Source organism: Bradysia coprophila, chromosome II, assembly GCF_014529535.1.
Source record: "Bradysia coprophila strain Holo2 chromosome II, BU_Bcop_v1, whole genome shotgun sequence".
Taxonomy (NCBI): domain Eukaryota; kingdom Metazoa; phylum Arthropoda; class Insecta; order Diptera; family Sciaridae; genus Bradysia; species Bradysia coprophila.
Window position 1 is genome coordinate 7064559 of NC_050735.1, and position 26430 is coordinate 7090988.

Here is a 26430-nt window from a genome sequence, read left to right on the forward strand (position 1 = left end):
GCTTTCCAGAAAGCCTTCATTTGATGATGCTTTCGAATTCACGGTGTTAGGTGAACTCAAAGTTTGGGAATTTTCCGGGTCACATGTAAAAAGTTGTTGGTATGTAATCAGGCTGTCAAAGAAAAAAAGAAAATTCGGAGAAAGTTTTCACGTTCGGTAGTGATTGTTGAATTTTTGAGCAGCGATTTTTCATTTTCCATAAAAAAATTTAGTTTCACAGTTTTATGCTCAAACACATGAGATGAAGAAAAACTTCGAAAAACTTAAATCGAGCGAGTCTACTTTTTCTGACACAAACGACTGATGGAGTGATGGAATTATAAAAAAGGTCAAAAATCCCCAAAGTCCAGACCGGAACCAGAAAAAAACGTAAAAAAAACTGAAAACTGTAGAATCCTACAAGTGGCAGCGATGGAGGTGCATCTTTTTCGCCATTCTCCATCATTTGAACTCGGGAACGCAGTTCCTACAAGAAATCCCTGAAATACCAACATTTATGTCACTTCCAACCATTTTTCCAGCTGTTGCTCCTCAGAAAAATGAATTAAAAATCCTTTTTCCTCTGCAAGTTTGCTCTACTCAATAAACTTTATAATCGCTCCTGCCCGACCAAAGAAGATCCTCTATCCGAATCTGCAATAAAAAATTGTAATGCCTCCTTCGCCCCACACCTCTCACCACATATTCATACAATATTCGCACACACTTACACGAAGATGATCTTATTATCTCCATATATCTTGGGAACTTTTAGAAGCCCTACCGTGTGATTTTTCATTTCGTTCAGATCAGTTAAATTAACCAATTTGTGTACGTTTAACGATTTATCTTGGTCGAAGGACCACCAATTTTGCGATAGGTCTTTGAACTCCTACGAACGAACGTCCAGATTATTTCAATCCTAATTTGGAGCTGAACTGGTTCTGATATTTTTGATTATTTTTTTATCTTTTAGTGGGACTTGCGTCACGCTTGCTATGCTAACGTTCGATCATGATTCAATAGATTATTTCTCTGAAAATAATCATTTCAATACAATGTAGACTTGATTAGCGCACACTGGGAAGTTCTATTATTACAATTCAATCAAATCCGTCTATCATTCTATTACTTCAGAGGTTAAATGTATTGATTAATAATTTGATTTGAGCTTTATCATGAGCTGAATTCAGCATTCATACAAAATATTGGTGGAATTTCTATTGAAGTGAGTTTAATTGAAATTTCATATAAATACGAAATCTGTTTTCCACATAACTCCGTAAACGTGTTTGTGATTTCAATTTTCCAACATTGTCTGGCCTCCAATTTCATTGTAAATTTGATAGGGGTAAAAGCATCCACATCGCTTTAAAATTGAATTTCAAATGCCATGCATCGAGTTATACGAGAATTTCATAAAAGCCTTTAAAAACCGTTAAACAAATAAATTGCTGCCGTTTAATTTAATCTATTTTTTCACCTATCTGTACGCCACTACATATTTATTTTACCGACATATCCCCCCTATTCCCACCTGATATTACAGTAAGCTCTAAAATATAATAGACAAATCGTAGAGAGAACAAAAATAAAAAACTATATGTTACGTATACACGTATACCAGCCAAATCTATTGAAAATGTCATTTATATTGCAGGTGTAATAGTATTAGTACTTGCATACACAGCAATGGGATCAATTCTATTTATGAGTTTGGAAGGTGAGGATGAGGACAATAAAACTGTGGAAACTGCTGTAGCTGCATCAAAACCATATCCCCGATCGGATTTAGCTAATGCTGAAATTAGAACGAAGTAAGTCTTTTCCTTCAGTTGAACCGGTACTTTGTGTACTGTTATGTTCGACGGTTTTATGAATTGAAGTTTATCGAATGGAAAATGTATGAAACGGACGCTATTATTATCTTAGCCGTGTTTAAAGCGCTGTGCAAAAAGATTAAGGTTCAATGTTGTTACGTGACTGCGGGTCGATGTTTTTCTATTTTGTTACAATGTGGTAAGCGAGAGCAATTTGATGTTTATAAATGATCTCTGCTAGAAAGAATAACTATGTGAATTGAATGAGGAAAAATTTATATTTCATCGAAAAGGATATCGTACAATTAAACGTCGAAGCGACTATAAATTAGCCACGGTGTGCCTGAAATATAATTTAATTGAAAAATAATTTCCACAAGGCATTTCTTTGTTTTGTCAAAAGAAACAACTTTCGTTCACACAGTGGGGCGACGCGACGGGCGCTTTTGAAGATAATGGTTTTTTAAGTCAATTTTCATCCATAATGTTTTGCAGGGTGCCACTAAATGACCAAATCCTGAAAATAATGGGTTTGATGGGACAAAACCACACAATTTGTGATTACATATCAGAGCTTACGGGAGAGCGTTCCATGCACGTTACATGAAACGTTCTCACGTGATCTACATTCCATGTAACAAATTACGTGGATTTGTCGATTTATTTCTCAAATCAAAGGTCCAGCAACTGTGCCGCCACTGTTTGTTTTGTACCACCAAATTCTGCATCTATAGTTCGCATAAACAAAACAATTTTTTATCAAGATTTGGTAACACCTACATCCTACATTGTGTTCGAACAAAAGGTGCTTCTTAAGACCCAAATCCGTTGAGACTTGAGACATCTCATTTACAAAAATTTACAATTAAATTCATATCAGGCACACCGTGGCGGTATGAGTTAACGACAGAGCATTGGTAACGATGAAAGCATAGAACAATTGGCACTTTAATCATGCACCATTTTAAGAAAACAGCGTCTACGTAAAGTTTTTCGTATTTATTTACATAATTGACTGATTTTGGGGTGGAATATGGTTGAATGGGCACTGCCATCGGGAATCCGATAGAATTTAAATTTTAAATTAAAAAGTCGTTGCACTCACTCGCTCTTGTGGAATGGTAGAAACCATAGCACTGAACCAAGCACTAGAACAGATTTTTTTTACGGATATTTAGCCTCTCTCATGTGATCTGCACAAAACAAACAACATTTTTTGAACCGCCACAAGTATACATTTAAGGAGAGCCGCTAGATATTTTATTCTAATTTTACCTTGTATCTTAGAGAAATTGATAGTATTCTTACTGGGATGAAGACTAAGTTTAGACTTTAATAGACTATGCCAATCATATTTAACCAATGATGCCATTTTAAAGGTCATCAATAGTGGTGACTTTATCACTATTTTATTTTACCGGAATCATGCACACATTCAAATAAAAGCATTCCCGCCAAAAAAATCATTTTTTAAATGAACGGACAAAAAAATGTCAGTTTTGTGGTGTCACTTACGACTATCTTCACAACAGACATGTCAAGAATTTTGTTTACCTGAATGGCAACATATTTTTGTATGTTTTCTTCACATTTTACCGACTGAATTAGCACGAAACGTATTGCAGGCAATTTCTAGGCACATAAAATTAAGGAATTGAACACTGAATGGCACAATTCACACCAAATTACTTTTTAAAATGAGATTTTCACAACACCCACAATGTTTGACCAAATTAATTTGTCTTTAAAATTATTTCGGAGAATTTGTCCTAAATTCTGTTTAAGACACTAGCATGAGCACACTCGGAACTATTTTCTGTGCGAAATTTAAACTGAATCACTTTGTTTTACGCGAAATACTACAAATTTTCGACACAAACTTGTTTGAAATTTAAAATTTACTGTCCCTATTTGACATTTCATCAAAACAAAGTTCAGTGAATCAGTCAAGACTGGATGAACTGAGTGAACAATACTACTCATACTACTGTAATTGCAAAGTGACAAACTTAAGACCTTATGTGGAATTTGGGTGGAAAATGGCGCAAATCACATATTTCAGGAATTTATAAAGTGAAAAATCTTTCCGGTTTCAAGTTTTTTCGTCAAAAGACGAGACACGGGTATCTTTATTTTCAATTTTTAGCTGCTTTATGTAAAAAAATTGAGAAAAAAAATCATTTTGGCGTAGTCTATTGACACGAAAAAAATTTTGATTTGATTTTTTTCATTTTTTATATATTCGATGAAGGCTGTATTCCGCGCAATAATTATTATGGAATGATAAAATAAATAATTTAAAAAAATACTGTCAACAACTGGAACATGTGTGTCCAAAATATATTACACGGTACACCGGCAACTCTCTTCTTTTATAATGACAATAGAGTAGGGTTGCATACGCAGGCCCCTCTTGGACAATCTGTTCTTTGGTTGCAGATGCTATGAATGAAGAAACATGTGTAGAGGCGCTGCTCTTATAATGATGACATGCGTGTCGAAAAGGACGAATAACCCGCCAAAAGTTGGAAAATTTGTGTAAAAAAAAAACTTTTTTCTCGAAGTAGACGCAGTTCCTAATGTATTAATTCCCAGAATTTTCTAATTTACAACCAGCCTGATTCCTAGGAACCCCAAACCGTACTATTTCCCCAGTTGACAGTTTCTCCCATGAAATGCACATAAATTGTCATCGAAAATGGGCTCATTCACCACACCGCCCGCTTTGACTTCTGAACATTTAATGGCTATTTTTCACACTGGAAAAACGTCGCGTCGTCACATTTTTTGGTGCAAATTCGTCACACGAAATGTACACCGAATGTACAATACATGTTAAATTAATGTGGTCCTGTAATGTACACTTTATAACTGATCCACGTGATCCAATGTACATTAACCGTTCGGCGTAAATTGTGTACAATTTGTTTGCCCGACACTACTAGATTGTAATTTGTATTACAAAAGTGTACGAATGTTTAATGTGATGGGAAAAAAACAATTTATTATCTTTATTATTTTTGCCATTTTTTGTGATGAAGTTTTTTTAGTTTTCCTGAGTTTCCTCGATTTTCACCAAGTTTTTCGAAGTGCTAGAATCAGAACCATTTTTTTAAAAGAAAAAATTACCTTGATACGACCGGGATTTGAACCACAAACCTCTGTATTATGAGCCAAACGCGTTACCAATCCTGCCACTGAAATATTTTCGAATAGAAGGGAGATGCACGCATCTAATAATTATTGTTTGAGATAAGCTCATTAAAAAAGCTCTTAAATTAGAGAACAATCCTATTTCAACAAATTTATCCGGCCCAATTATAGTAATTGCTAACGCGCAAACTAATTGGTTTAAAATTAACAAAAATTAACTGAAAATATCTCGTTAATTTATATCAATACACTGGAATTTCTTCCGTTGCTGTTATACTATCCCCCCAACAACAAGCGTCAGCAAACTCATCCGTCAATATTGAGAGTTACCTAAATCTTGTTACGTGTGTACCATTTCTTCAATTTTGCTAGAGTTCCACTTTATTATCAGTCAATATTAAAACTGAGTACGAAACGAAGTAAAAGAAATCATTAACGCACGAAATATTTACACACGAATCATCCACTTCCACGTTTCGCATCCGCCATGCCACCGAAAATTGTACTTTCATTCAGATTTATCTCTAAAATAAATTGACTTTTTCTCCTTCAATTTTTGTTTTGTTTGTTATTTTGCAAATCTACGCAACGCTCTTATCCCATCCATTGTATACATAGATGCGAAGCATGGGAGTGATATAGAAGTTATTTAGACGAAAGACGACGAAGAATGCCATCATCGAATCGGTGGGAGTATTATCCAACATTAAAATATTTTGTCCGACAATTTCTCGTTATTGTTCCTGTAGAAAATAGCTAACTACATTGGCCATTCTATAATACATTGTGATGCAAAAATAAATGAGATCTCTCGAATCCAAATAGATTTATTGATTCAGACACACAGCGTTGGGGAACAATAAGAACATATTTTATCATTTATTGTATACTCGACTAGAACGCCCTACCTTTTTTGCTGGCAATGTGTATAATACCTATAAATGCTGAGAAAAGCTAAATGTTGTTCAAGCTTCTACGATTGACTGTATAGAAATGTATTTATGTAAACTGGTTGAAGTGGAGGGAACTTACTCTCGAACTGTATTATCTTGGTGCTGAATTAAGTAGCAGAAGCAAAAATAATATCAATTGGAATTTTCCAATGAATTGACTCGAATTTTCACAAAAACATCCGGTATTATGGAATGTCGAACATTAAATTATTGTGTATTTTACCTAAAGACGCTCAAGCTTTTGGTAAATTTGGAGGGAGGGGTTGGAGGGTTTGAAAAAATTTCGTAATTTCTTTAGTTCTGTTAATATATTTTTGGTAGAGAGTAAAAAAAACGGGAACTCCATTATTCAACCTTCACTGATTGGGTTATTGTCTCTTTGGGACGACGTTGATTTTATCATGAAATGATGAACAAATTGTATGCAGGGTTCAAGGTGCTATCGAATTTGTTGACATATCTATTGTCTTGGCAGAAAAATGGAATTATTGAATCAGAAACGTTTTAATTTTGATTATAGGTACTGGAAGGTATTTCAAATTAATTAATGTTTTGCGATTGGTATAGTGGTGTGTATATATGCATGTAGATGTAGGAGTAATAGAAGCAGAATTTCCGGTGTAACGCAGAGTAAAGAAATGATATTAGTTTGTTAGAAAAAAAATTGAATTGAGCAATGGGAAATATGATAGCTGGAAAGAAACATATACGAACAACATTTTAAAGGTAAAATTATCTGGTGAAATTGATTCACCATCATGCAATAAATAACTCGACTAAATGTTGCTGCATACAGTATTTGATCTATGTGTATTCGTCCACGAAAAAACATTTATTTTGTCCTCGCTCTTTTTTTCACAAAAGAGACAGGAGACAATAATGATGATTTTATTCACTGAATTGTCAAATTTCAGGGTGAGACGAATCATAGTTATTTGTTTACCTAGCGAAGAAATAGGAAATGAATCGTTCGAGCTAGAATTTCCTGTTTTCTTCCAGAGTTTTTCATTCGAGTGTGACAGTTCGGTGGAGGAAATGTATATAGTGTGAATTTTGTTGATCCGAGGCGTAGCCGAGGTCAATTAACACACAAAAACGAGACTTTTCATTTTTATCCCGAGTTATGTAATGGATTTTACATGCTGAGGGCGTCGAAAGAAGCGCTTGAAACACGAAAAGTACGGTTTTCGATGCATGTAACATGTAAATGTCATTTTCTCATGATCTTGGAGTGGAGAAATAGTTATTTTCCTAACGCATGCTAAAATGCTTTCCAGCTCGAGCCGGAGGCGAGTGCTGGAATCGATTTCGCTAACAAAGCCTTTTAGAATAAGATAGGAATAGCGTTTTTCCTGAACGACGACGGAACTAAGCGACGAAGTCGCGATATTTTAGCACAAATTAGGAAAAGAATGTGTTTATCACACCGCATACTATGAAAACATAATTTCTAGACGCATTTTTAAGAGGACAAGCAGATAGAAATGTTTTTACCCCTTTACACATGTCTGTTGTTATTTTCTGTAACTGAAGAGATCTATTGAACTTCTATTTACATTCTGTTTAAGGACCATTTCATGATATAAAATCAACATCTAACGAAAGACCAGATGCAGACATTTGAGAAACGAAACCTTTTGCCACCGTTTTAAGCGCCTCCTGCTCAGACAAAAGAAATGAACATGACAATAAAATGCACTTGTGTTGAAGTCAGTTCGACCCTTCGAGTGACACCAATACCCTCTCTAGCAACGTAACTACATTTGTTAAGGTGCTAAAAATACAACCTTTGCTCTTTACATGTAAAATTAAAAGTTAGTCAGAGATTCAAAGAACAAAGAAATAAGGTGATATTTTGACAGCGTTAAAACGAAGTTTGTTTGCTAGACAGAGTGTTGGTGACATCAAACTTGCCGTGTGCTAGTCAAAATGATTTTTTTCGAAAAAGTTGCCATTCACACAAAATGTGTAGAAAAAGAAAATGTTCTCATGTTTGGAAATTCTGCCCATTTATGCCAAAACTTTTTGTTTCCATATGATTAGAAATGCCCAGTAGAGAAGCTTAATGACATTTTAACAAAAGTCTAGTTTATCCTTTTAGAATAATAGCTAGGACAAAGATTGGCTGAAAAAAAAACCCTTCTGGCGTTGAATAACGACAATTTGTAAGTTATCGTTCGTTCACACACCCATAGTGCCAGTTCTGGCCTAAAACTGAACAAATAGCTTGCATCTTGCATCTTTGGCAATCTACAATCTAAAAGTCCTTTGTTTCTCTTTCTCTTTTTCGATTAAAATGCAATATGTCCGATGATAAGTAATAAAAGATTTTACTGTCTGGTATCTAGCATCAGCATCAGTTTTCATATCATTGCTTGTCTGGTTTTTCAACGTGACGCTCTGAATATCTGAATCCAGACCTTACCTTGCACATCGTCCGATTTTATTTTTATTGATCGAATATGTTGAAATATACGAAATGCCAGACGATTTTATCATGATTTGCGTTTTTGTTCGATAAATACCACATAAAAATAGCAAACATAAAAGATATAATCTTAAATATTTGAAAGCAAAAAAAAAAATTTGCTCTACGATCCGTCCATATTTCATTTCAATGCATCAAAATTATTGTTATTATTCTGTATCAATCCTTTATTGCCGTCGCATGTACACAGCTCCATTTTTATAGTAAATATTCTTTCAAAACCCATTTCGTATATACCTTGATGTAAATGTAATTTAAGCTCAAATAGTTTTCCACAATTTGCTGGTACAATGGATCGTAAAAGAGTCATCTGAAAAGTCATTTCGAAAATTTTATGTGCCACAGTATTTTTTAAAAATAGTGTATTGTGATGGCAGAGCAATAACGCGACACAATTGCATAACAAAACTTTTCCGTTTCATGTTGAATTTTATTTCATAATAAATATGGTTTCCATTCATGGAACAAGATAAGGAAGAAGGAACCAAAAAATAAAGAAATGAAAACACTGTAACAATGGAACTGTAAAAGAAAAACTGTATGTCCATGTATGGTGCGAAGGGGAAGTTTGTTAATTGGCTAAGAGACTTAAATTGAAAGAGTATATCACTTTCGAAGCGATAAAAACATTCCAATTAACTTTTGTCACCGACTTTGTTTCGGAAAGTGGATGACACAGTTGGGTGTGGGGGTGGGGTAGATGTACAACGACACAAAGCAAAGACTTTATTTGATATCCTGATAGTATTGAAATATTTTGTTTTCTTTGTCGTTTGTTACCTAAGAACTTCAAACAAAATAAACTGATAGCCCATGGCTTCTGATATTTTTTCATGCGGTTTTCTTCAGATGATAAGAAGAAAACTCATTCAATTGTATCATCCTCCGGTCATGAGTTTTTTTTTGCTCGTTTCCTTTTGTTGATTTATTTCGATTCAAGTTCATTTTCATTGTTGATTTTTTCGTTCAATCGGTTTATAAGCCATAATATCGAAAAGATTTATTCACTGCAATTGCATTTCAATTCTTTTATGTAAGTCTTCTTGCTCAACTGCAAAATTCATTTCATTTTATTTTTAGAACGGTGGATCGACTCTGGTCAATAACTGAAGATCTCAATATACTCTATAAGGAAAATTGGACTCGGCTGGCTGCACATGAAGTTCAACAGTTCCAGGTAAATGAACACACAATATATATAAATGCATTAAAGCTTTTACTTTGGCATCTGTCTTGAAAGCCGCTTACGACATAAACATCTACGAAATTGATTTTAAATATTCGGCCAATCTGTTTTCTCTTTGAACAAATTAATTGTTTAGTCGAATTGGTCCTATCCACGCCATAGGTCTGTTCCAAGGCCATACGAATTGTCAAATTTCATCCATAGACAACATAACCTAAACAATTTCTCATGAAAAATGAGCTGCCGAAATTAGCGCGAAGCAGCTTCAATACGTACAAATTTTTGAAAGCTGTCACTATAAGTATACGGCGCCTCAAAATTTTTGCAAATAACAAAGGTTATGTCGTCTGTGGATGAAATCGTCGTGGTTCGGGTTGTCAAAGTTCGCGTTTACAGTTATTTGAAACAGACCTTAGTCGTACAAATTTATACGTCAGATAGAGCTTTTCTCCTTTGTTACGATCTGTCAGTTTTACTATTTTGCGAATTAGTATATAGAAATGAAAACTAAAAATTGAGATATCTTTGCTGTTTTAAGTGATTTTTAATATTTTTTTGGACCAAAATGTTTTAAAATGTGTTTGGAATCGATTGACATTAACAAAATAATAAAATAGAAAAACACATTTTTACACAATCTGTTAATGCCAATCGATTCCAAACACATTTTAAAATATTTTGGTCCAAAAAAATATGAAAAACAGCATAGATATCTCAATTTTAGTTTTTATTTCCATACTAAATCGCAAAATAGAAAAACTGACAGATCGTAACAAAGGAGAAAAAAGCTCTCTCTGACGTATAAATTTATACGACTAATGGCGTGGATTGCTTGAGTAAACCAAAATGTTAAATAAATTCTTTATTGCTTTTATGAATAGTTCACAATAAAATACTTCTCTTTTGTGAACAAGTGGGGAAGCTGCGGGAAAGTATTGAAGAAACTCCTTTTTTTTAAATACGGTGTAAATTGCACGAGAGTGCAGAATTTGCAACTCAATTTTTCATTTCATATGCTGTAGCTTTCGAATGACACCGATCTTCAGTTTTTATATGAAAAAATGTAATTTTGGCAACGTTTGGGTCGAGGTGATTTCACCTTACTTCGAAGCAGAATGATCCAAAAATCTTCTAAAAATTTAATTTCGTGTTATTTGGGATTAAGGAATTATAGCGTTCGTTTGTACCGAGGGGTGACTCACTTCTAGATTAAATGGATTTAATGGATTAAATGGATTAAATGGAAGTGCGTCACCCCTCGGTTTGTACAGGGAAACAAGTTTACAGAAATCATTTGAGGTTTATTGAGAATATCTTGGAAAGTCGAATACAAACAAAAACTTTTTGGTCATATCTCCCCGAGACGTTATGCCAATGACCTCATATTAGTGTCAAACTACGCGTCTTGTCAAGACGTTTATTGAAATCGGTTCAGGTTTCATGAAATAAACTAGAATTTTCAAAAATTTTCCCAGATTTTCCTTATTTTCCTTCGTCGACTGTAATTTTCTCAAAAATATTATTGAAAAAAAGATTTTCTAAAAATAGACCCTGCTAACTCCTTACCTAACGAAATCTTCATTAAATAAAATCGATTTGTACAATTCAGTATTCAGTTCAGTGCATATCAATTACATTGCAAATTATTGCAACTTTTCGCTGATAAATTTAAACTGTAAAGATGAAAATGGAAAATTTTATTTATTACACTGCTGTAATTGCGGTGACGTCTTGTCATTGATCGCACAGACTGTATAAGCTGGCAATATGCCGCAACATGAAAATTGAAAATGTTCAGTAATTTTGGAAAATTTGTTTTACATTATGTCATTCAAAAATGAGAGTCGCATTCATCCATTGCATACGATGGCAATGGCTTTTGAATGCAGATTTCAATTTATTTCTGGTTTATTTCTGATCCATGCCAGCTATTTCTGACGTGGACAAATACACGGATATGAATGCACAGTCCTATAGTTGTGTCCCGCTGATTTTGTGAAGCCCATTTTGTTTCCCCATTTTACTGTTTAATATCTCAATAAAGAAATGAAAGGATAAATCTACCACCCGATGTTGATGAATAAGGGACCAAACATATAAATTGAACCAAACATCATTTTCAACGATAGATTTTCCGCACTAACTAATAAAATTCATATATTTTCATAGTTGGGTGCTTCTCTTCATTTGTAATTCTGTAAAGCATTTCAAATTACATAAAAATGCCACACGCATACAGCTCGTCCATATAGTTTTATTTCATGTACAGCTTCGTATAATACTCTCGTCAGCATCTGAGTTTGATTCGATGTGTATGCATCATACGGATCATTTTTGTACACAAATATTTTTCCATGAAACTTGGTTTTTGTGTGCTTATTTTTTGTGTTTGTTTTTGTGCTTGCAGGACTCGTTGTTGCGCGCCGTGAAAACTTCGAAAATTCAACAAACAGGAGTTCAACCAACTATAAAGCCACATAAATGGTCGTATGCATCTGCATTTTTATATTCTCTAACGCTGATAACGACGATTGGTGAGTGTATTTGGCTTTATTTTCATTATTTTATCGCGAGTATTTCTATGAAAAAAATCATTTTTTCTGAGTTTTGTAGCAACGAAATGGAGGGGACATTAAAAACGTAATAGGAACTTTTTTGTTTTTTTTTTGCTGTTTGAATTAAAACCTCGTTTAATTCCAGTCATTTAGGTCAACACTAATTATGTAATTCATTTGTTCATTGTGTCAAAGGTTATCATTATCATTTTTTCTGAATGCTGAGAAAGTAACTCATTACATGAGGTAACAATTTATGAGAAAAGGACAGTCCCTAGTGTGTTTTGTAGCAACAAGCTTCGGTAGCTGTCTTTTCGACAAGTATAGAGCTTGTATATCCGAACCGAAGGTAAGGTAAACAACTACACTTGTCTAAAAGACAATTGCCGAAGCAAGTTGCTCGTAAACACACTAGTGAGTAAGCGAGTATCACAAAGTTGTTTCCGAAGTAATGAAGTATGTAGGTACATCCAATTCTGGTTTACTACCTGCTGTCCCATGTGAAAGTAGATTTCTACACAGTAAAATGAAAAAAAAACAAAATTGAACCGAAAATGGTCAGCATGTAATGGACCGTTTTTTCAGAGGGTAAATTACTATGTAATGGTCAACTTTCGCATAGAGCAAGTAATAAAAAGATCTATCACCGAGTTGCATACAACGTTTTTTCTGCCATAAAAAATGTGGTATTAGAAGCTTGCTTAAAATCAGCTGTCAAAAGCTTGCTTTGAAGTTTGTAGTCTCACCTTCAGTGAAGGTTCTTCACCGATGCTATAAACAATATCATTAAAAGTTAAAGTACGATTATTATTATAATAATAGTTAATCTATTGTGTGGATGAAATTGGTCACATTTTTTCGTGAAATGGTTCATAATATACCAAACAGTAAACAATATCGTTTTGAAAGACCTAAGTTACTTTTCATTGGAATTAAAGAAAAAAAAAACTCCACATCACAGACCGACTTTGCCGGAGCGACGACACCATATTATGGTGGAACAACAACATTTTGTTAACGAATTTCAGTGGCGCTAAATGTTGTTAAAATGTAGCATTACAGTCTTGGCTTGGGGCCGTTTATCAACGACACCGTGTTGTTTTATTGAATTTTTGACTATTCAACGCCATGCGAAATGGGTCAAAATTGACCCAGTTTTGTAATAACCGTCACGTCCAATGGGATGGAGCGTTTTTCAAAAATTCTTTTAATTTTCAATCCTAGTGTCCTAGTCCTAGTGTCGTCTGAGGTATTTTTGTCCTACACATGTAAATGGGATGTTATTGATTCGGCATGGTAATTATTCCTAGGATTACGATTTGGTGTACTTTGAAGTTCAACAAAAAAATGTCTTACCACGGAGAAATATCCAAAAGTGTTCCCGACTGTGACTTTTTCAACAAATTTTTCACTTCTAATACTCGTAGTTCCTATGAATCGAAACGAAAAATATCGTTTTGTAGCTTGTTTTGAAGGGAATTTCAAGAGGTATCAGTGCATTTAAAGTTGATGAAAAATTTGAACAGGTTGTAGATCTATTCACTTTCTTGATTGTAAAATTATCGAGAAAACTGCTTCCAAGAAAAATGAGTTTTGTAAAATTTTACAAAAAATAATTGTGTAAACAACTTATATGTTCTTTAATAGATCTGAGCGAGGATCTGAGCAAGATTTAAAACAGATACGAGTGGTAAGCTATAATTGCTTGGAAGTTTGTTGTTTTGACTTCAACAAGAGCTTTAAGCTTATACTTGTCAAACAAGGAAATTTTCTAACAAGTAGTGTTGACCCCATTTTCCGTCTTTTTCCGGGTGAAATAGTATGCGTAATGGTTTGGAAATATCTCTTTTGATGTGACATTTACACCTCGAGCCGAAAGTGAGTTAAAGGTGAATAACAAGCTACAAACCAGTACGTAATCTACACATTTTCACTTACTCTGCTGCATTACTGATACGTATTATGAAAACGTTTCGTTTGTGAAAAAGAAAATCAATAGAAAGTCTGACAAAAAATCACATTTTTCTCAAATTCCAATGCCGAAAAGTTATTCCATTTTTCTCCACAAATAAGAAATGTCTTCCGGATGTGAATCGTGTATTTCACACTAATTTTCATTGCTGTCGTCATTCCGAACCGTGTTATACGACAATTTCATCGAATGTATAATATACGTTTCATGTCATAAATGATAACTGAATTTATCTTTGCACGGCAATTTTACATATTTTTTTATTATTATTTCGATTCGCAGAAAAAAAAACACGATAAATAACAATCATTGTGTCAAAATGCTTCCATTAGTTAAACTGGTTATTTTTCAGAAAATTATGTCATTTTTCCCTCCCTATATTGACTCAAGGTATATACGTACATCTTCCAAACATAACATGAATAAAAATTTTCCATTTTCTGGTTAGTATAGATTAAGATAAATGACTTTTCTCACCGCCAGGAGTACGGAAAGTTTTTTTGCGGCTTCTACAGACTGCTTTTTTTTTGTTTCAACATAAAGTTTCATTTAAATGTTACCGTTTTCCCTTCAATTGTAGGTAGGCGAATATAACTGAGTAACTTTTTTTATCAGCACAAAAGCAACACCAGTTACAGTAGATACCTATAACTATGTAGCATTAAAAAAAAAAGATCAAGTAAAACACACAATTTACATCTGTAATAGATTGTTCTAATAATATGTAAATTCGCTAACATAAATAACGTTATTTCTTTACTGCATTCCATATCAATATCACATAAATACGTTCGGAAATGGTGGGAACGTGCTGTTGCGTAGTTTGTTAGTCAAACACATTTTTTTCCGTTCTTGTGCTACGATATAAACTTCTTGATGCGAAATTTTTCTTTATGGCGATTATTTACACCGAATCCTTTGACGCCACCCGAGTGAACAGAGTTGTATGCTGATTTATATTCTTAAATGTTAATATTGAGGAAAATTGTACAAGCAAACAGAATAAAGGGCGAATAGCAACTTAGACTGAGTAAAATGGTGATAGAACACTTTAAAGAGTTGTGAACGAAAAGCGCATAAGCCAAGTGAATGAAAATTGTTTTTCATTCTTCCGACGCTTAAGGATCCCATGTATTCTGATGGAAAATTGTTTTTATTTGACGAAGAAATTCTTTGATAAAGTTTTCTTCAACTATAGTCTGGGAAAACAGATCGAACAGGTAAACTAATTTGACCAATGCTAGTATGAAAATATTAGTAGCTTTTGTATGTTCAATAATTTGGTTAGCGGTTGGTTAAAGTATTCCTTTACATACATGGCTCAACGGAAACAATGGGATGTATGTATGTATTTATATGTCTACGTGCATGATAGAATAACCCTGTGTTAGTGATTCAGGTTAACTCGTTCTTATTCCCTTTATTTCTTTATCACATGCTTTGTGAAAGAATTTCGTATTAAAACACAGCACAGTTAAAACGGGAGAATGAACATTGACTTTGTAATTAAAGTCTGAGTTTCGGTCGGTTTCAGTGTCTGAAATAATATAATTGTAACGTTTTGGAAGCGGTAAGCGTACAGTCGTTAAATCTAGGAGTTTTTTCTAAAATTTTACTTAGAAAAAATCTTTTACTTCATTTGTTTGTTTTACGAAACATTTATATCAAATTAAAGTCGGTATCTGGATCGGTGTCTAAAATAGGCGTGGGGTAATTTCTAATAGAATAGAATTTCAACGTTTTGGAAGCGGTAAGCGTATCACGGTATTAGTACATTAGTACGTTCGTGACTTAAAATTTTTATTTTGACTAGTTGGAATAGCGCCCTCGCCTCCGGATCGTCCGTGGCTTCATTTTCTTTTTTCGTTGAGTGAGGACGATACAGCGCGATGTAAAGAAGATTTTTGTAATTTTTTTTATTGCAAATTAATTCAGCGGGCTATAGTCCCAACTGAACATATAAAATCATAAAAAATACATACAAAAATCTATCGTCTCTTACACAACATAAAAGCGGTCAAAGACTAAGCAAAGCAATTCAATATCACAAGTTAACATCATGTAAGATTTAAAATATCACATCCAGTTCAAAGTTCGCCAGCAGTCCTTCAAATTCGTTTCAAATTTGTACGCGACATACTGGGCTCATAAAGGTGTTGTATGGAATTGAACACTCTGCACATGTTGTTCACCAGCTCGTAGTTCCCATACAACGTCCTGTGTTTCGCTAATCGAAAAATCCTATTGTTCCGCAGCATCCTTCGTTGTTCGTTGAGCATTAGTAATGAGCGCAATTGCGAAGCCTCTATCTTTTTCGTCAGCAAGTCAAAGGCGAAAAGTTCAGACGCTTTCAGTCGTTGTCATCGGAGCGATTCCAGATCGATCAGATTGCATCTCGGGTAATACGATGCTAAGTTTGACCGCCTGTTCCAACCAAATTTCCTCAGTGCAAACAATTGAAACTGTTTTTGAAGAGATTCAATCCTCTTGCAGATGGCAGAATTTGCACTCATCAAAGTAAACATTTGGAACCACGTACGTATTATGCTCTACGTGATTAGGTAATGTAAACGCATATTTCATATGAGCGAAGTGCAATTTGCATTGCCGTAACACGTAAAATAGCGTAGGTGTCGAAACTCAGCCACAACATAAAAAAAACGATTGTACGACGGGTATATACCGAACAGAGCTGATTAAATTAGTTCAAAAAATCTGCTGTAGCTGTATTAGAGCTGCCACACGGCTTACCGGTCAAGAGAGCCGGTATTCTACTCCTACTAATCTCGTTCCTAGTGCACTTGATGTCACAAGGCTAGTCGCACAGTTTACCACTGAACACAGTAGAAACGATTCGGTATGAAAGGATCTCGAAAAAATTAGCGAAATTAGTAAAAAATAATGATCCACCGATGCTCCCTCGCGGAGTGGTTATAACACGAAAAATCCTTAAATCTAGGAGTTCTTTTCTTTAAAATCGTCTTGATTCAAAATCTTGTACTTCATTTATTTTACCAAACATTTTATATCAGCCATAGATCTACGTCATTGTCAACAACATATTACCAGCCGTTTCTGAACGGTCAAATGAAGTTTAATTTTTCAAATGAGTCGAAATACTTACCTCATTGACAACATTGGTTTGGAAAGCTCAACGTCCCATCATATCTGCTTCGGAATCTAAAGTCACTCATTCCACATCCATACAAATAAATGACAAATTTTAACATGATCAACTATATCTGTATCTCACGGTTACTTCTGTAGCATTTCTATCTCATCGTCATTATAAAATTTCCTTTTTTATGTTCCGTTCTTTGTACTCCGTTCGTCCACCATCAATTCTATTTATTTTCTTTTGGCAAACATTCAAGACTGGTATATTGTATACGTAACCATAAAGCCGTAGAAATCAATTTTATGTTTTGCCCTGCTCATTATTATCCATACATTCTAACTGACGACAACAAAAGATGTCAATAATTTTTCACTTCGTATAGAAATGGATAAATTGCAAAAGCCATAAAATTAATTCCAATCATCTAAGATACGACGAGGGAAAAAAATGGAACTCCGTTCCGTACACAATTGCTCTTCCGACAAAAGGCCAGCTAATAGCATCACCAACAATTTTTCAAAAGAAAAATTCCGGCATACAACATTTCCCGATCCAAACAGCATATACACAAATTTTAAATTCAATTCCATAAACCTCATGCATTATGGAAATATTCATTGCACATTGTATCTATTATATAAATGTGGACATATATTCTATAGATGTAGAGCGATGTAGTATGTTGCCAGAGAGCACTCTGTGTATTCTGTTCACCATTTCGAAAACACACAATGAATGGTAAAATGGTAGACTTTCCTCCATTTGCATAAATATATATCAACATAATATTCTTTTGCGGCATTGATGCTGCCATGTTACACACAGTCTCACATGAAATATAGTAGTCGAACGTACGGTTGGACAATTCCTACGTTGTATGTGACACAATGGCAAACAATGTAATAAAATGTGAAATGACTTCAAAATCAGTTCGAGTAATTGAACGAAAGGAAGCTAAGTAAACTTCTTGGGTATTTGAAGTGCATTACATGAAGATGGTTGCATATCTTAAGCAGAAATGCTTTGAGATATCTAAATTCTCGGAATTTAATCAAACATGGTCTCAATTAGGTATATCGAAGGCCATACAATGTATTGAGAGTAATCATTTTTCAAATGGTACGAGGAATTCTTTTAAAAATTAAATACCGAAATCGGACACATTTCGTCTGGAATGCATTTATTAGCAGTTAAAAGGTCTTGGTCTGAGGAATTCAAAACAAGCTTTAGATACTTGGATGTAAGGTCAATTACTTTCAAGGCATGTCTAGCTTGGTAAACATTAACTTATCTACTTTTATATGTTAGAAAAAATGAGCGTGTTAGTTGCACACTAGCAGTCAGAGACCTGTACAGATCTGTCATAGATTTCCCATAGATCTTAACCCAACTTCTATTTTATCATTTTTTCTAACATATATTAGTAGATGTTCATCAAACTAGGCATGTCCTGAAAGTAATTGACCTCAGCTTTCCAACGAACCACTCACATCCAGATCGCACATATTTAGCGGTCGTAAAATGAGTCCCAAAAACCCTAATTTATCGACCTTTAAAGACCTGCTGTCAGCAACCAATTGTGGATAGAAAATATGTGAGATTTGTTTTGAATTCCTCAGACCAAGACCTTTCCAACGCTACACATATATGTATCCCAGACGAAATGGGTCCGATTGCGGGAGGTGGTTTTCACAAAAATCCCTCACTGCAATATAAATTTGAAATGAAAATCCAAATATTTCGCAATACATCGAACAATTATTCAGAACTGCAGTCGTCGTTTATAGCAAGCAGTTTCGGTTATATAACTCCTCCATTTCATATTCTAATGATGGCAATGCAGTAATATTTCATTTCAATCGTCGCTTTGTGAAATACGATATTTCCTACCGTTATAATTCGTTAAAATTCATCGTCACAATGCCAGGATGTCCCTAAAGTATCGCCTTTATTTCATGCCAATGATAAGACATTTTACATTTACAGAATTCCCGAATACACCGTCGTCGTCGACGACGGCGACCTAATAAATTATTGTAAAGATAAATTAGATTCATCTATAAATAAACCCAAGCCTTATTGTACTTTTTTCCTGGTAAGAAATTGGAATTTTATTGGTAGATAAGGCATTTACATCTTGTGTTACCGACGAAAAAGTTTTTATTAGATAATTTACCATCATTGTGGTCGCTATTTTAGAAATGAAATGATTTTCTGGTAAGGGTGTTTCACAAAGTGAATTTTATCGGAAGAAAGACTTGGTTAATTAAGCGATTTTAGGAATTCGTACGTAATTATTAACATCCAATACCTTTCAAAGTTAAATATTTGTTTAGTAGACGACCTCCAAGTACGATTCACGTGTTACTATAATGAAATTTCGTCTAACTTCCAAATGGCTCTTATGCGACAAGGGCTTATTAAAGATCAAGTCCAAGGTTATTCGAAATTGCAAAAAACATCCACAGATAACCTAACCTGAAAATTTGTGCAGTGGAAATGAGCAGTCACTTTGATCACGTTTGAAAATAGAAACAAATGTTTGAATTGTTTCCATGGTTTTCTTGTAACATGAGCTTGAACACTGTTCAATGAGCACTTACGCCAAAAAAGTAAAAAAGATAATTTCACCTTTTATACCTTTTATAAGGCTTTTGTTGATCCGGACAAAACGCAAAATTAAACGGCACCTCAATTTTCTCTCAAATTCACCTACCCGCATAATTCACTTATTTACCCGCATAAGTCGAATCATTCACTTATCCATCCCGACTAAAATAAAATTCGAATAAAGGTCAAGAAACTTGTAGAGAATTAAAAACGTTGTGTTCGCCCCAGGAAATTCTAACTCGAGCGATTCGCTGCCGCAAAACTTCGCCCATATCATAATTTTCTATTTTATTGCCTCGTTAAACAAATAACTATTCCGTTTTATTAGGCACTTATTCGTCCCAATGTCAGTCGAATCATCCTTGAACTTAAAATTATTAAGGTCATTTCCAAGCAAGAAAAAAATTAACTAAATTCGTTGAAGAGTACGATGTGCTGCCGGACCCTGAGACCGAAATAATGTCTTTGTCTCGATGGAATTTTCTGCCTATCGACGTACTTCTGACTAAACCATTGCTTACTTTTGTGTACATGTAGATATGCATGGGTTGAGCTACATCTCTTCACAATTTACTCCAATTTAATTATGGAATTTGTTACAGTCAGAGGAAAATAGATTTCTGGATTTTAAGAGACATCATCGCTTTCATCGTTTTTCTGTATTCTCTCATTTCGCATGTTATTTCAAGCAATCTTGATGTTATCTCTAAGAAACCCGAATTCAATTTTTCTCTGACTGTAGAATGGATTTTTTTTTAGTTATTGCCAATCGTTGGAATCCTTCGTCAGCCCAAGCTTTAGCCATTGAAAGTCGATAAAAAACTGAAAAAATGCAGAACCCATTTTTCGAAAATATTTTTCAGTTGCTATGTGTGGTGAACTGTTGTCGATTCCACCTTTATATAAAACTCTTGCCGTAAGGTAAAATTTAAAAATGGAAATTCCTTTCGATTTTCATTAGTTAGTTCAATTAATACCATTCTTGCGTCAATGGATCAAATCAATTCGCTTCGAACGAAGTGATTCCACCGCAAACACCAAGAACGGAGAACAGTAAACATTTTTTTAATTAAATATAAGTGAATTCGTTCGAAAATTAGCGAGAAATTACATTTTCTCGAACATTTTTCCACGTTAGGTATGTACAGTACGACTAATTAAAAATATTGGCAGTAAAGAAGAGCAAAAAAAATACTCCCACTCGGTGTAATTATTTTCGTTTGTACAACATAAAAATAACTTTCTTTCAACAATAATTCTGAATTGTTTTTACTCTCATAGGTACCTGTACGGTACATTTAAAATTTAAGTCGCTGGTAAAGTATTACAGCAAAGAGAACTTTGAAACGGATTAGAGACGGTTAATTAATTGTTCCCTTTGAAAGCATATTTAATGGCAATATTTTGACACGAGAAAATTGAACGTTCTGAAAACTCAGTTAGATGTATTAAACTCGAAAGCTCAGTGTGTGCTAGTCACTTCCTTTACGACCAACTTAGAAGCATAAAGTTTTACAAAGTTTCGCTGAATGAATGTCGAACTAAATTTATGCAGACTATTTCTTTAACTTGCACAGTAAAATATAAAGTAAAATGGAACCTAGATCAGTTTGTTAATTACGATAAATTCGTAAACAATTATAATTGAGCTTATTCAAGTTTGAAACAATTGTACACAATTGTCTTGTGTAGGTATTTTGCCGTTCAAAAAGCTTTATTAAAATTTACTTTACAATTTTCTTAAAATATGATGATGCTATTTTAAACAGAAAATTCGTTTTCCACCAATAGACTGTTAAATGTTTCAGATAATTAAATTTAATGATGTAAATAGGTCAAGTGGCAAGGTACGATTTGAACGTTTTTAATGATAAATCTAATATTTCATTTCGTTACTTCGTGTTACAACCGGAATTCGTCAATCTAATTAGGATATACAATTGTTACGAAAACCGATTCAGGATACTACGCAGAAAACCACTCTGATGGATCTAAATCGGAACGGTATTTCCATTTATTTCATTTAGGTTTGTTACGGACCTAGGTAAAATGAATTTTGATCATATATATCAGCTCAGCGTACAGTGCCGTCTTATCGAAGGGGCAAAATGGGTAATTGCCGTACGGTGCCGAACAATCAGGGGCGCTAAATATTACAACATATTTTTAATTTAGAGATCCATGTATTAGACTCAAGGGCAACTTAAAACAATGACAAATTTCGCCTGAGCACAGTGATGAATTTCGTACGTAAATTGGCATTTCGTATTTACATAACTTCGTAACACACGCGTTGGACGGTAATTTCGGATATTAGGTTAGGCACATCCATTCATATTAAGTTTTTACCGATTTTACCGTCCAGCACGGGTATCACGTAATTACGTAAATACGTAAATACGAAATGTAATATTAGGATAGGATAAAATAGGTAACCTCCAACGAGCCGGAGACGAATTCCCTAAAAAAGCCTTTTTTTAAAGTTCGTTTATTTGTAGTTTTAAGAACAAATATAAATCTTAAAAATGTAATGATGGACACACGTCTAGCTATTTTATGTTGGGTTGTTACCATTTCAAAATATAGCACATGAAAACAAAATAAACAAGTGACTTTGGCACGCAAAAGGGATTTTAAAAAAATGTACGACAAATAGTTCAGCAACTAAAGAAAATGAAAAATTCAACGCGAGACGTAGACAAGAATTTTTTCAACAAAGTTAAGGAGACACAGAAATCATAACTCTGTCACTCATTGGTTCGTACTGTACACTGGCTGCTGGGCGCCACGTTGACTCCTATTGAAAATTAGGAGTTGGTTGTTGTTATTTAAAAGCCTTTTAGCATATGTTAGGAACAACGTTGTGATTATAGTGGGCCAGATGAGATAAACAAAAGTGTTTGACGCTGTCCGATTGTGTTATCTAGAAACCAGATACGCAAATGCTGGTGCGTTGATTGATGAGCTATTAAAATTCCGACATTTTCTGTTTATTAAGATTTTTGAAAAGATGGATAACTGTAATGGGCACCTAAGGTCTTACACGACAGCACTGTCGGCGTACAGACTGATGGATAGATAAAAATCGTCTATTTAACCAATGCATTAGGTTGGAACCTGACACTCTGGATATCCGATGTCAGACGTAGAATATAAAATGTTTTAGATTGATATCAAGCGGCCCTTTTACACTCATCCAACCTTTATTAAAAATTCTTTCTTTTTTTCCGTTTGGCACGCGTCACCCAATTAAATAACATTAAACCATATGGTTGTGTGTACATAAAATAGTCCCAAAAGATTTATTATAAAATATAATTGCTAAGTAGTCACAGACTATATACATGGGGAACTCTTTCTCTTCCGCTTGTAAATGAATGTTGTGAGTGTGTGTACCAACGTTATTAAAATTATAATTGAATATAATATTTAATTAAGCAAAACACTTTTGATATGTTCTTGAAAGTTTGTATCTTAGCTGGTTTGTCGGGTTGTTTGTTGATGTCGAAGTCGGTTGTTATGGGTGTTGTCTATGGTGTATACGGTTTATGTGCTTATGGAACATAACATGTAACATTTTGTTGCGTCGTTCTCGGTAAACATTAAAATGAAAAGGGTTGCAAGTTTTTGTTACCCCGAGGTTATTGGGGATGGTAACCGAGAGCTCAGATAGTTAGGAATTTTCTGTATGTGTGTGTATGTATATAGGCACTAGTACCATTATAGTGATCTGATCTTAGAGTAAACCGCAAAGTTTTACATTAATTTTGGAAAAGGTGAACGTTTCAACATGCACCCACATGACACACATAATATTCAAATTCATTATACAAAGTCCATGATGCACACCAAACATCACACATGGAAGAAGAGAAAAATGCAAAAGAAAGTCTGGAAGAAAGGAAGAACCAAAATTAATTACAAATACACATTCCATAATAAATAATTAAAGCTAAGCTCTAAATAAGGGTTTACATAGGAATGTACTTATTACCGAGTTAAAATAAATAAATCTGGTTATATCATGGCAAAACATTTCATGAGTTTAGATATGTAATGTACGCTTAGAGATAGATATACACCCAAATATATGGCAGTCGGGTTTTCGAAATTAATTCTCGGAGAAAACTTTGTTTGTGATTTTAGTTATATTTGCGAATGTTATTTTATCAAAAATATTTTGGTGTGATGCTTTTTACGTTGTGTTTATGAAATGAATGTACGATGACTGAAATGGTTATTATAAATAATTTAACAAATTTTATGAGAAAATATCTCGTTTAATTCAGAAAATGTAATTTTATGCGGTTAGCTATTTTAACTCTTAAACGGTTATCGGATTTAAAAGTTATTTAGTTTCATAATAAATTGTAAATGATGTGTATCACCAACTCAGTTGGTCCAGCTGTATATATATGATAAAGTTAAAGTATTCGTACTGGACTCGAATATTAGAGAGTTTGCGCTGATTACGTATAACTCATAATATATATGTGATAAAAGCTATAAATCATCATGTGATATATACAGGACTGTTGAGAAATCGAAATCTTCGCTAACTGATGGAACATCCGAAAGGAAAACTACGAGAGAAAATATTGGGACAGCTGCTATTTTGCTATTGGTGATCAATAAAAGAAAATAGCGCGCCAATAGAAACAAATAGTGCACCAATAAAAGGAAATGAAATAATACGCCAATAGTCGCAAGGAAGTAGGTGGGACAGAGTTTGCTCGCGTAGTTTCTCCCTCCGGAACATCACAAATTCGACCGTCCAGATTCAATCGTAAACCCCTGTTTAAGTAAAATTGTCCGTATTATATACAGTCATACGGAATAAATTATAACCAAGGCTGTCTACTTGGGGATGTCGCACAGATACACGGGAACACATAAGAGAGAATTCATCTAGTATGAAGTTATCAAATTTATGAATCCACCAACTACGAAAATGTATACAGCCTTGATTGGAACTACGTATGCAATTAGAAAAAAAAGTCCAAAAAGCATGTTAAAAACTCGTCGGTATTACAGTTTGTTCACCTTTAGAACACAATTGAGATTTAAAGATCAAAGGTGTTCCGAATCAATTAAGTGCTTCCAAATCTATAATATTTTGGCGCGAAATCTGAATTCGCTGAGAGATTTTCGAATTTTGTGTTAAAATATCCTGGAATAACCTGGAAACACTTTATAGTGTGGAGTTAATGTCATATGTCATATATATGTGCGGTGGCGCAAAAGTTCTCGTTAAAAATAAAAAATAGAATAGAAATTCGGGCCATCTGTTGTGAGATAGCAAAAATATTTGGTGAAACACAAGTGAATCTTGGTAAACCATCTTAAAAAAAAGATATCATTGCATTACCTCAGCACTATTGCTACCTTACCTTGCACTTTATTGACTGTTCAGAACTAAAAACGAGCCATCAGAACAGTCGGAGCGTTTGCTGCGACTGAGTCCCGTACAAACCCGTATATCTATTGCGTACGTGACCCTAGTGCGTCTGTCACCCTACTTTGACCGTAAGCCTATTGCGCCGGTTAATATAGTTTAAGTAAAATTATTATGTAATATGTACATCTTACAAATTGCGCATAGCGCAATTACGAAGCCCCGTACGACGTTCCTTTCAAATGAAACAAAAATTTCAAATCGCCCTAAAATTTTATTTTTTTGAAGGGCCTAGTATCGGCCTCAGTCCGAGGACCCAAATTTAAATTTTTTTTCAACTACATTCTATGCGGCCTTTGATTACCTCCCAAATGAAACAAAAATTACGAAAAACGGATGAAATTTGCTCGAGTTATATGTAAAATACACATAGGGCCCTAGTAGTGGCCTTAGTCCAAGGACCCAAATTTATTTATTTTTCAACAAGATTCTATTCGGCCTATGATTACCTTCCAAATGAAACAAAAATTACGAAAAACGAATGAAATTTGCTCGAGTTATATGTGAAATACACATAGGGCCCTAGTAGCGGCCTTAGGCCAAGGACCCAAATTTAATTTTTTTTCAACAACATTCTATTCGGCATTCGATTACCTTCCAAATGAAACAAAAATTACGAAAAACGAATGAAATTTACTCGAGTTCTATGTAAAATACACATAGGAACCTTGTAGTGGCTTTAGTCCAAGGACCCAAATTTAATTTTTTTTCAACAACATTCTATTCGGCATTCGATTACCTTCCAAATGAAACAAAAATTACGAAAAACGAATGAAATTTACTCGAGTTCTATGTAAAATACACATAGGGCCCTTGTAGCATTTCACTTCTAAGGCCCTAACTCACGGTCCACTTACCCGATTTAAAAAAACTTTTTTTCCCTGGATTGGTATTGACGTCATTTACATTTCCATCGTTTATTTTGCCATAAATATCACCAAAAGACCTTAAATCACTTAGGTGGCCCTAACTCACGAAGGGCCGACCCGAATATGCCCATCTTCGAACTTAGCCTCACTATTTCGACTATCTTTCAGGGAAATTTTTGAAATCGGATTTGATTTACTCAAGATATCGACGTGACAGACGGACAGACAAAATTTTTATTGCAGATTCGTCATCTATGAACATAGGCAAACAC

The 26430-nt window shown here is 34.3% G+C and overlaps 1 protein-coding gene across 2 annotated transcripts in view; it reads left to right on the forward strand.

Moving 5' to 3' along the window:
* Positions 1-26430, forward strand: part of LOC119069901 (TWiK family of potassium channels protein 7) — a 146626-nt gene that overhangs the window by 69841 nt on the left and 50355 nt on the right. For both annotated transcript variants that reach the window (XM_037174121.1, XM_037174113.1), the window contains exons 4-6: positions 1640-1796; positions 9474-9570; positions 11987-12113. In XM_037174121.1, coding sequence (XP_037030016.1) covers positions 1640-1796; positions 9474-9570; positions 11987-12113 — 381 coding nt within the window. The remainder of the gene's footprint in view (positions 1-1639; positions 1797-9473; positions 9571-11986; positions 12114-26430) is intronic.